The 12,180-nt window shown below is 43.9% G+C and overlaps 3 protein-coding genes across 3 annotated transcripts; 2 read left to right on the forward strand and 1 right to left on the reverse strand.

The window, feature by feature from the left end:
- Positions 1-3,010: 3,010 nt before the first annotated feature.
- Positions 3,011-4,760, forward strand: NCS57_00373100 (HET domain-containing protein; the record flags this gene model as incomplete). The annotated part of the gene is made up of 2 exons (XM_053053715.1): positions 3,011-3,020; positions 3,076-4,760. 2 exons carry the CDS (start codon positions 3,011-3,013, stop codon positions 4,758-4,760), a joined length of 1,695 nt encoding a protein of 564 aa, XP_052915875.1.
- A 4,101-nt stretch (positions 4,761-8,861) lies between these two features.
- On the reverse strand, positions 8,862-10,592 carry NCS57_00373200 (uncharacterized protein; the record flags this gene model as incomplete). Its single annotated transcript, XM_053053716.1, has 4 exons — positions 8,862-10,099; positions 10,150-10,336; positions 10,386-10,505; positions 10,560-10,592. 4 exons carry the CDS (start codon positions 10,590-10,592, stop codon positions 8,862-8,864), a joined length of 1,578 nt encoding a protein of 525 aa, XP_052915876.1.
- A 551-nt stretch (positions 10,593-11,143) lies between these two features.
- On the forward strand, positions 11,144-12,046 carry NCS57_00373300 (UBC core domain-containing protein; the record flags this gene model as incomplete). Its single annotated transcript, XM_053053717.1, has 3 exons — positions 11,144-11,170; positions 11,223-11,302; positions 11,359-12,046. The coding sequence occupies 3 exons, from the start codon at positions 11,144-11,146 to the stop codon at positions 12,044-12,046; spliced, it is 795 nt and encodes a 264-aa protein (XP_052915877.1).
- Positions 12,047-12,180: the final 134 nt, after the last annotated feature.

Consider the following 12,180-nt stretch of genomic DNA (forward strand, 5'->3'; position numbering starts at 1 on the left):
ACTCTAAAAATGTGTCTCGTCTCTGTTTGTAGGTACTGTACCCGATGGTGTGTGTTTTCTTTTGTGATGTGTGAGGGCATCATGACATGTTCAAGCACCGTCTATCCGGGTACTGTAAGCAAAGGCACAGCTCATAGCCTGTGTGAAATCACGGCTCACGTGCATCATCACAATCTCATTTTGCCAAAAAGAGTGCCCATATCAACTTGCCCCTCCCCAAACGAAATGTGCAAGAATCACACTGGTCCATCCGCCCGACAACATCATGGCACGCCATCATCATCGGGGTAATCGAGATCCGATCATGGCATGGGCATGGTACAACCAGCAAGGTGCCACGTCTGGCCCGTCCATCCATTCTCCTTCACCTGCTTAGTCCCAGCCAAGAGAGCCGCGAAACTCTGCTTCGTCTTCAACAGAACATAACCTGAACCACATACCAGGCAACACTCTTTTGTGTGCAGGCACCTGAATTAAGAAGGGTCAACAATCAACAAAGCTAGCAAGGTTCTCTTCCATCGATGCACACCGTGACAATCTCATTGCCGCGTATCGCCAAGCCAATGTAACCGCGAAACCGAAAGCGATCTCGAGAGTGAAATGAAAGAAACCCTCAATCTCACTGCTTGATGCAAAGTCCCCACTGCCCCAAGCAAACGGCCCCCCTTTCAATTCTCCACAAGGCAGAGAGCACCAGCAGGGAATAAGCTCCCAGTGGATGATCTACGCAAAAATGCCAGACACACGACCCCAAGGCGGTAGCAAAGTCCGCTCCGCAACTCCGCCAACGCCTCGTCGTCAATCACTCTCCAGAGCATGGTTTGCACAGCTGGAACACGTGGAGCTCAGGGGATCATAGCCTACTGCCGAGCAAATTCTCCCATTCCGTTTGCTGAGCTCGCGAAGGGTGCGCCAAGTCGGGCAGATTGCTTCCGGATGCAAGCCCGCCGATCCTACCACCCAAGGATGGTCGTGAATAGACCGAGCAGATTCTCACCTTCTCTGCCTATTGTTTCCGGTGAGTAGCGGTTGTTGCCCGGGCTCTAATTTGTCCGGGCGGGTGGACCTTCCGATTAGAGCCCGGCATTCGTCCGGGTCCAGGGTCCACAGTCCGGAATACGGACGATGCTTGGACCGAGTCCGACGGAGTTGAGATAACGTCTGCTGCAGGTATCCAGAGTGGGCAGACTATCTATTGCGTGTTTGCTTAGGGAGTGGCACAACGACTTGCGATGTTTCCATAGGGCCAATAACTAATGCATCGCAGCTTTTACAAGTTTGCTTGAGATACACGGAAGCGTACATCATGTACACAGTAGCCCAGCATAGCTGCCTGCCCGTCCATGAATGTCATTCGCTACTACGTGGGTAGGTTAGTTGGTTTCCAAACTGGCAATGGAAGGAAACATAATGCGTTATGGTTGTTTGCATGTGCCTGTCCGTTAAGCAACACCGTTATGGTGCGCGATGAGTGATTGAGTGCAAAGACTCACCCACATGTATTTTTAAGAACTAGCGAGGTCATTATTACGTCCAATTAGTCACTTTCTAATGATGTACTCCAGATATGGGCCATATGTTTCGGAATGGCTGGGCACATCATCAGGCTCAGCCCCCATGAGGCCTCCCACCAACTAGTAAAGTAGGCTCTGACCTCGGGTGGTATTAAAAATATTATACACTACCTAGACTAGGTAGTATAAATTTCAATAAAACGCCTGAAAAGACATGGATTTCCTCATTTTGAAATGGAATCAAGTATTAGAGTACTCCTTAGCAGGTATATTTTCTTATTTCTTCTATAAGAATAATACATCCCCGAGTTTTTCTAGTATCCTCAGTTGTGAGGCGACGAAAGCAAGTATGTACACCAGGGCTTAAGAGGTGCTGTGCGAGAAATTCTATTAAGTATGTTTGGTATATAGTATTATTAATCCCACCCTCCTCCACTTAGCCCCAGCTATCCCATAAGTTGGCAAAAACCTCTGGCGGGGTTACGACTAGGGGGTTAATCTAATTAAAATATAGAAAATAAAAGGTATTTCCCTTTCCTAGTAAATTAGGCTATAATAAAAGTCCTAGTAATCTTAGTTATTATAAATCGCAACCTTATTGTTACGCAGCAGCTAGGCAGTGGCTGCAAGGTAGCAAGCCTCGTGGCCACTTGACCAAAAGGTTACCTATGACCTCGATCTATCGAGGTCATGACTGCCTAACGCGGTATATCACAGCTACCCTGCACCTCCAAGGGACCGCACCCTAAGACGGTGCAAACGTAACAATTTTATATTAAAAGGTTAAATATTAAAGCTATGAGCCTTATTAGCGGGGAAATTAAGGCTATATATGGGGTTATTAGGGCCAACCTAGCTACTATATATTTCCTTAATAAAGCTCTTAGTATTATAAGTATTAGGTATATATAACTCCTTAGGATCTAATTATATATTTATTATTAAGGTAAAAATACTTTCTATGATATTTTACTAAGAGATCCTTTATTAAGAGAATAAAGTATACCCCTTATATACTCTCGTTATTATGGCGCTAAGTAAGGCGGGGTATAGAGCGGAGGTTTTTGCCAACTTATAGGATAACTATGACCAGACGCGTCCATGTCAGCTCTAACTCTACAAACACACGGGCTGAAAGAAACAGATTTCAACGCAACTCTCACTTCCTCGGCATGTCGCGATCTTCAGTATCACTAGAGCGCGTGAGGCTGATGCCGTCCGGACTGTGCTCTGTATGCGACACTATCTTCAGAGGATCTCCGAAAGAAGGCGAGCATCACAAGAGCGCTGACGACATGGTGGCGGCCTCACGTCAAGGCTGTTACATTTGTCGTACGGTTACCAACACCCGGGCCTGGACCTCACCCGGGGTTTTGTCATCCCGTTCTGGCTTTAAGTGGTCATTGTATAACGAAGATCCCGGGGACATGACTGGGTTCATCGAAACGGACGACGAGGCTCAGGTCTGGCCTTTTCATCTAGTTGCCAAAGCAAACATGCCCTCCGGTTTGTTCCACACACAAACTATAGCACGCCACTGATGTTCTAACTCACACTTCAGGGCCTCAAGACTCAGCTGGCTCTTGTAAGCCAACTGTATGTACTACTGATGATGATGCTCTGTCTACGCTGGCTTCAAACTGGCTCGAGACGTGTACGAGGAAGCATGAGCTCTGTCGGCCAGTTGACCCAGGTTTTCAGCCTACCAGATTGATTCAGATCCTCAATGCCGACCAGGTGAGGCTTATTCTGCCTGCTGAGGAGCCCTCGGGTCCCTACGTTGCCTTCTCCCATTGCTGGGGAGGTGTCCAAGCCGTAAAACTCCTTCGTGGCGACATAGGTCGCTTCCGCACCGGACTGCGGGTAAAGGAACTTCCTGAAAGCTACCAGGAAGCTATATCTATATGCATCCGCATGAATCTCCATTTTATATGGATAGATTCCCTATGCATCATTCAAGACTCTCATGAGGACTGGAAGCGCGAAGCTCTGACTATGAAGCTTGTTTATGGAAATTCATTGTTAAACCTCTGTGCAGCAGCTGGGTCTAACTCGGGAGAAAGGAGCACGTCTTCTAGACAACCTGATCTGGTCAAACCCTTTGAGATTACATCATCCTGGGCAAATCAAGATCCCCAGAGCGTCTTTGTTATTTTCGGCGACCTATTCTACGACGACGTGTTGCAATCTCCTCTGCATACCCGGGCATGGGTATATCAGGAATACTACCTCTCAAAGCGATCTCTTGTACTTGGTCGTAGCCAACTGTGGTGGCACTGCCGCGAGAAGCTGGCTTGCGAGGGTTGCTCGAATGGGCTGCCAGATGAGCTTTTAACATCGACGGATAGCGCGTGGAGCCTGGCAGCGACGTTGAAAGATGATCTTCATCGGGTCAAGGTCATTTCTCGATTTCGCTCTGCCGAGGCCTGGCAAGATCGAGTCCAGAAGTACACTCAAATGTTCTTGACCAAGGAGACAGATCGAATCATTGCTTTTTCTGGCATTGTGGAAGCATTTGGCGAGTCGCACAATGTGGCCGATCAATACCTGGCTGGCCTCTGGCGTTGTTATCTCCCATATGGGCTACGCTGGATTGTTGGTAGAGATGCAATCATGCGCCGAGGAAGTGTTTACAGGACACCCTCTTGGAGCTGGATCTCACTCGGCGGTCACTTCGCAATGGGAGGTGGCGTTAGTGAGACATTGCTCTCCTCGCTGGAAAGGATCTGGCCCCATTATGACGAGCAAGATAAGGGCATCATGGCCTTGTCAAAAGGTGGCGCGATCGAGGTCCGCGGCCATCTCATGGGTCCCAGAAAGGTGGGCGGACAAGGCGAGCCGAGCTACTTCGAGGCTTCATTCTTATTCAGCCAATACTTGCGCAGAAATATGCAGAGCACACCGCAACCACGGTCTCGGGTCAGTTGGGATGAACATGAGGCCCTCGGCGAGCCACTGGTATCCTATCTTGATGGCCTAAACCTGGCATCCCGTGGCAAAGCGCTTATAGATGGAGCACACAGAGAACAAATGCGTTTGAGAGACGCTCCGGGCTCCTTCTTCTATCTACCACTAGAGACGGACGGTGAAACTGGGTTCCTAGAGGGTATAGTATTATACCAACCTCCTCATCAACCCGGCATCTTCCATCGAGTAGGTGAATGGTCGGCGAGGGAATGTATTGACGGGTCTCCCGCCGGTGATCTTGCGACCAAGTACCCGGAGCAAACTGTGTATATCATCTAGCATCTCTTCTTTCCTTACAATCTTTGAAACAACTGGCCTATGCGTCTTGAGCCATGCTATGTATGAAGCGGCCAACGAATATGGAAATATGTGCTGTGAGTCCCCCAGGGGATAAGTGGAAGATCGTACATAGGTATCCGCGCAACAGACTGCTCTTTAAGGTCTGGCCCCAAGTCCCCATGCTGTCCCGTCGATATTAGCCAGAATAATTCACCCTGGCTTTCCACCAATCGCCTGCTTCCAGAATCGCCTTTATCCCCCAAGCCAGTTCAATTAAAATCTTTACTAACTCGTATTTCCCCGTCCCCGCACTTGGTGCCCGCCCCCGGAGCCAAGTCTTGGATTGACGGTGAAGGTATTATCAGAGGTGTATTTCGGGCTAGGGTTAGGTAGGTGGTTAAAGTCTTAGTAGAAATCAATAATGCAATTAGGGTCCGGGTTAGGAGAGTCATAAATGTCTTTGTTGAATTTAAGTGCTGGCTAGAGAGCATAATAAAAATCTATTAAAAATTAACTATAGTAGGATATAAGATAAAAATAATATTTAGTAATAAGAAAAATAATAATAAATCTATTAATCTATATTAATAATATTTTAATTATAATTTATAGTATATATCTTACTTTCTTTAGTATTTTTTATAATTCAATTTATTATACTAAAATATTACTTATAAAATAATATTATATCCTTATTAGTAGCTTAAAGTAGTAATTAATAGAAATATAAATAAATATATATAGTATTCTTATTATTTTACTTAAGCTAATATAATAAAGAATAAATATATATACTATATTTTATTTTATATCTTAACTTAAGAAGAAATATAAAGCTATATATAGTACTTAGGGTTAGGATTAAAGCTATTTCTTAAATATTAGTATTATTTATATCCTAGTTATGAGTAATAGCTTTTATACTTAGTCTCTCTATTGAGATTATAGAAATAATACTTAGGAACCTCTTACTATGGGATTTTCTTTCTTTTTAGTAAATATATATAGAATTATATATTAAAATAATACCTTAATTTACCTACTATTACTTCTAGACGCGCTATATTATATTAGAAAGGCGAAGCCTAGATACTCTTATTAAGATCTTAAAGTATTAAACTCTTAGTCTTATTATTATAATATTAAAAATATATATATATTACCTTTTTTTATTAAAAGAGTTACTAAGAATTAAATCTGCTTATAATAAATTTAAGAAAATAATATAGACTATATTGCCTAGCTAATATAAGGAACTTATAGTAACGTACTTGATAAGCGAGTGAGCCAGGCAAGCGAGTGAGCCACTTATACTGTGCACTAAAAGCTTAAATTTCTAAGTATAATAAAAACTATAATAAAATAGCTAGAGATCTAAAAATAATATTTTTAGCTAATTAACTCTTAAATAAACTATATATATTTTTTTAAAACTTTTAAAAAAATCCCTTTATAGAGAAATAGCTAAGTATACAGTGCGAATTTACTTTTTCTTAAACTACTATATAAGCGATTTTTTTAAAAATTCTAGGGAATTATATAAGATTCTAAATAATATAAATAGTATATTTTAAAATTTTAAGTTATATATAATTTAAATTAAATTAATTAGAATTTTTTAAAGTATTTTTAAAATTAGGTAAAAATACTAAGAGTTTCCAAAGTGGCTCACTCGCTTGAGTGGCTCACTCGCTATGCATATACGTTATCTAAGTATAATAATACTAAGTTTTAAATAAGGATATTATTTTTATAATTTTCTTCCCCTAATTATTATAATAATAATAATCATTACCTTAGCTAGCTTTATAAAAAAGTATATCTTACTTACTTAGTAGATTAGAATTAAGTTATCGGAATAGATTATATTATTAAGTGCCTAAAGTAAGCTATAGAAAATCTTTATTATTATGAAAATATTATTATTAATAATAATAATTATATATAAGGCCTATATTTTCTAAAATAATTTATTAATATCTTTTTATAGAAGATATTAATATTTACTTTAACTTATAGTATTTATTTTATTTGCTATATATTATATATTATTCTTATTACCTTAGCTGTTAATAAACTAGAGATTATAGACCTAGATATTAGTATTAGATACTTAATAGAAAATAATAATTAAATAAGTTTTTATATATTTCTTATTTTATTTCTATTTCTTATTATTAGCCTTTATTAATTTTATATTATACTTAACCTAACTATTACTAATATTAATAATTACTTATCTTAGGGTTCTAGCTTTATTTAATTCCTCTAGTTATTTCTAGAGCTTTCTTAGTTTTCTTTTAATTTTAAATATTATAATAAGTAGAATCGCTTCTTAGGGGTTGCTATGATATTATATATACTAAAACTAGAGGCGCTAATACTCTTAATAATAGACTACTATAGAGAGGAGCTTATAGATCTTATCTTTTATTATAGATAGATAATTTATAAAATAAGACTAGATAATATTAACCTTATAGATAGACTGAAATCTTAGCTATTACTTATTAATAATATTAGCAATTATCTTAGTATAAGCTACTTCTCTATAGATAATTATATAGTAAGATATATAGATATAGATAAAGTGTTAGGCCCCTGTGGCTTATAGCCCTATAGGGCCTGATTACGCTGTGATCTGTTAACTAAGACGGGCGCGGCGGACCTTTTGGCCTATTTGGCCTAGAGGTATAGGCTATCAGGGCCTATATTCTCTTTTGCGTAACATAAAGAATAAGTAGAGGTAAGGAGTATATAGGGCCTAATAGCTATTATAGATATATTATTAACTAAGATAAATTAATAAAAATATATCTTCTTAGTTATAACTATGCCTAAGGAGGGATCCCCTCTATTATAAGTACTTAGTAGTTAATAGTATCTAAGTAGAGCTACCCTTATCCCTTAGCGCTTCTTTAATTTTAGTTATCTATCTAGTTATGCGTAAAACCTAATTATTAGGTATAAAATATTAATAAACTAAGAAGGAAAAGTAAAAAACAATAGGTATATAAAACTCTATATCTCTATATTAGTAAATAATAGTAATATGTAAATATAATAAATAAATAAATAAATAGGCTAGTAAGATTCTTTTAGAAGTAGCTATTAGTTATATAGGTAAGGAGAATAATTATTATAATATACCTCTATTATGTACTTTATAAAAACTATTTTATTATATAACTATAGGTTATTATGTGCTTACCGTAGAAGAAAAGGTAAAAAAGGTAGGCCGAGAATGAGTCCGGTTGAGGTAGTATTGCTTGGCACCCGGGCTAAGTAACCGTGTAGTTTATATTGATCCTTATCATCTTGATAGCATAAATACCTATCTGTTAATGCTCCTAGGCGATCCGATCCCAGAAACATAATTAAACGAAACCTCTTTTATTGGTATATGCTTGTATTGTCTAGATGGTCCTTTATACTAGTAGACTGATATATAAACTCGAGGTTATGCCCAAGCCTCATCAAGATGTAGGGTAGTTTGCAGTCCGCAGCACAACACTCTATACTAGGTACCATGGAAGTAAGCAAGGGACTATGGGAAAGGTTCAATAAAGGATTTTTACAGGGAAAAAATACATATTAAGGGCCTGAGATGTATTAGGATGCCCACTATGTTGCATTTCGTCTTCTATTAAATCATGACTTAGTGCTATGCATGAGTTGCGGTGGTCATCTCCAAATGGTTGCAAAAAATCATTGGATCATGTATCAATCATACACACCAAAACAAAACTGCCCAACCAAGTGAAGTATCACGTAGAGAAACAAGGATTTGTCGCAGGCATGGTATCCTGAAGGCCCTTTGGTCTCGAATAGTTCTCAATCGCGTATCCAGCTATTCTCTTGAATGACATCCACCAGATCATGTAGAGATCGACAGCACACCACGCCCTTAACGGTACATAAGCATAATCATACATTATCATGCATATCAAACGTCAAGCCCTCATGCTTGGTGGAACTGTGGCTTCAACCCATGTGGTAACTACGTCAATGGCTATACGACTGCAGAACCACATCTCTGGGATTGAATTGAATGGCTGTGCGCTATCTTACGAATTTCAGCTCTCACGGGATATCTCTATTTTACAAAAAGTTGATTCCCACGCCAACCTGCAGTCCCTTTGTTGATACCTCACCCCTCCTCAGCGCCAACGGTAGGCTAAAGTTCAGCTCGAATCGCGCAACAGGGTGGGCATACACAAGACCCACGCCGGCCGCGAGACTTGGTACTCCGTTGAAGAGCTCGCCGACGGCATTGAGCATGCCGTCTCGTACGGCGGATGGCCTGAGTGCTTGGGTGGCAGCTCCGCTGGAAGACTTGCTGGGGTTCTTGAGAGCAACCAGACGACCGCCGTTGGCGAAGAGTTGGAAGCGCAGACCTGAGTCGGGGCCCTTGTATGGCACGGGGAGGAGCATGTTGACGCTGCCTGCGGCAAAGACATCACCGCCGACAGAATCGGCACCATCACGAGGTCCAAGACCGCCGAGCTTGAAACCTCGCACATCTGTTGGCCCGCCAAGCTGGAAGCGGTCGTTGATACGGCTGAGACCAAGCTTGCCTCCAAAATCATAGCCAAGTGGAAGAGGGCAGAGCAGACCTAGTCTGAGCCCACCACCGATTGAAATGCCAGTACGGTCCTTAATACCTGGCAGAGGAACAGGGATGGCACCGCCAACCTCGACCTCACCCTTGGAGAAAGCGACGTCACCAACAAGAGGTCCGAAACCGGCAACCTCAAGTCCAGTTCGGACCATGTAGCCGTCCTGGGGAAGTTGAGGGTTATCGCGTCTTTCTCGGTAGAAGCTGTGCTTAATAGAGGCCTTGATAGAGTCGCCGGCGTCGGCGCGGACAGTTGGGCTGGCACCTTCGCCCAAGCCGGTTATCTGCCTCCATGCATGGGAATACTCGACAGACTGAGTGTCTCGCTCAGAGTTAAGCCACGAGAACCGCACGGTTCCACCCTTGAGCACCTCCTCATGCGAGGCCCAGGGCTTCTCGGCTGCCGAAGCAACACCCTCCAGTGATATCCTTAAATCGGGGTTACTGGCGACGGGCATGCTAAGGTTGGCACTGTATGCGGACCGGGTACGTGTGCCAGCCTTTGCGTTCAGGGTCAACATCTCGGCGCCGCCGAACATGTTGCGCCATAGCAAAGAGCCGTACGCGGAACCCTCGCCATTTCCAACATCCGTGCCAGTCTGAAGCTTGAACCGAGAGAGCTCCTTGACTCGGATATCAACGTTGACGTCTGTAGGCGAGGTGGAGGGGTCGGTCTGTTGGGCAGAAGTGAGGAACAGTTCGGGTTGAGGCTGAAAGATCTCTGGCTTGCAGTTAGTTTGGTGTTGCAGCAGGTGGTCGGAGGGAACGTACGCAATGCGTCGAGCTTGTTGCTTGCAATTCGAAGCTTATTTATAACCTCGCCAACCGTGGAAGTAGCATTTTGGTCGTCTCGGACAAGGGGCTGGAAGAGAGGATCGAGGAAATCGGTGCGTGTGTTGACGGCGCCATGCACACGGATCTCGTTGACGGTCATGGGAGCCAAATTTTGGTCAGCGACCTAGATAGGGTCAGTAAGAGAGTAGCGGCACACTCCTCAAGACCCATACCAGCTGGGCCATGCGTCGCTGCTTGGCTTCCTCCTGTTCCCGTTGAAACTCAGGCTTCGACTCGGCTTCGTGAAGCAATGAGCCAGTATCGGTATGGAGCTTGTTCAAGGGGTCCCCGGACTGCAGCTGGTTAGCAATACACTCGTCCCAACTTCAATGCCATGATGGACTCACGAGGCCCCCGCTCGAGCTAGGGATTGCAGCCATTGTCGCTGGCTCAACGACTCGAGTTGCTGCTTGTGATAGCCGTCACGATGTCGTTTCCAAATTGTCGGACGACACTGGACCCCAGCTCGTCTCGGTACGGACCGGCTAGGGCGTGGGTACGTACACTTCACCGTACAGAACTTAAGTGGGCTGGAGCTCCTCAGGTTCGCCCACGAAACTTTGAGTACCTGGGTACCTAACTGTGGCGTTCATCCTGTGGCGCACTAAACGCCGTCATAGCATGTGATCCGCAGCCACATTTCCAGCCTAGCGCCCATCCGGGGTGTTTGGTCATCGGCCGCCCTCCCTGCGCATTCCCTCTTTGTTCATCTCAAGTCATTCATCCCCAAAACCCGCCAGCGAACAGTGTAGATCGTTCAGCGAGAGCATCTGCTACAAAGGATCTCTCTTTTCACTCCTTAAGAGCCGTCGGAGTCGCTCTTCCTTTCCTTTCTACTTTCAATAACCCTTCCTGCTCTGTCTTATCTCTCACGCGACCTGCAATCTGTTCATTTCTTAATCTCTAGTCTGACATTGTCTATCTCGCCGCCATGGCTAGTAAGGCTGCAAACAAGCGTGTATGTCTTGACCGTCATTTCCAGACAAATGGGACTTGCTGACTTTCTATAGTTGACACGCGAATACAAAGCCATCTCCGAGAACCCACCGCCTTACATCACTGCTCATCCTTCAGAGTCAAACATCCTCGAGTACGTCGTCACCGCCGATTCACATCAAATTACTTGCTGCTAACTTGTCTGCTTAGATGGCACTACATCATTACTGGTCCTGAGGATACACCCTATCATGGGGGTCAATACTGGGGTACTCTGATGTTCCCTCCGAACTATCCGTTTGCGCCGCCCGCCATTCGAATGCACACCCCTTCAGGCCGATTCCAACCATCGACGCGACTATGCCTGTCCATCTCCGACTTTCACCCCAAATCTTTTAATCCCGCATGGGAGGTTTCAACCATCCTAATCGGATTGCTGTCTTTCATGACGAGCGAAGAGATGACGACTGGTTCCGTTTCTAGTACAGCGGCCGAACGACGATATCTCGCAGCGCGATCGCGTTGGTGGAACTCGACCGGCAACGGCTCTAACGCTAAGAGCAATCCCGCCAACAAGGGCAACGTCAAGGCCGGCGATGGTGGTGCCAAGTTCCGAGCTGAGTGGCCCGAGGTGGATACCGAGAACTGGGAGTGGATGAAGAAGAACAAGGTCGACCCCCTTACGGGCAACCGATTAGACGCCGACAACAATGGATCATGCCGACCTCAGCTGGGCATCTCTGGTACTAGCGGACACCAGGCCCAAGCTGTTGTGGACGTGGTCAACCAGCAGCGAGATGCCGGAACAGGGTGGATATATCGGAACAAGCTCGTCGTAGCTGGAGCGGCCATCTTCATCTACGTCCTCATCGCCCGACTTGTGAGGGGCGATGCGTAATAGCGGTGTAACCAGAGTGATTGGTGCACTGGGTTCCCCGCGTTGGAACCCAACTCATTGATTTTAGTTTGATTGCTGGCGGGTTGGCGGGCGCAAGGCGGTTTTTCAAGCCAGATATCAAAGGACTCGCGTCT

This window comes from Fusarium keratoplasticum, chromosome 3 (assembly GCF_025433545.1).
Source record: "Fusarium keratoplasticum isolate Fu6.1 chromosome 3, whole genome shotgun sequence".
NCBI lineage: Eukaryota > Fungi > Ascomycota > Sordariomycetes > Hypocreales > Nectriaceae > Fusarium > Fusarium keratoplasticum.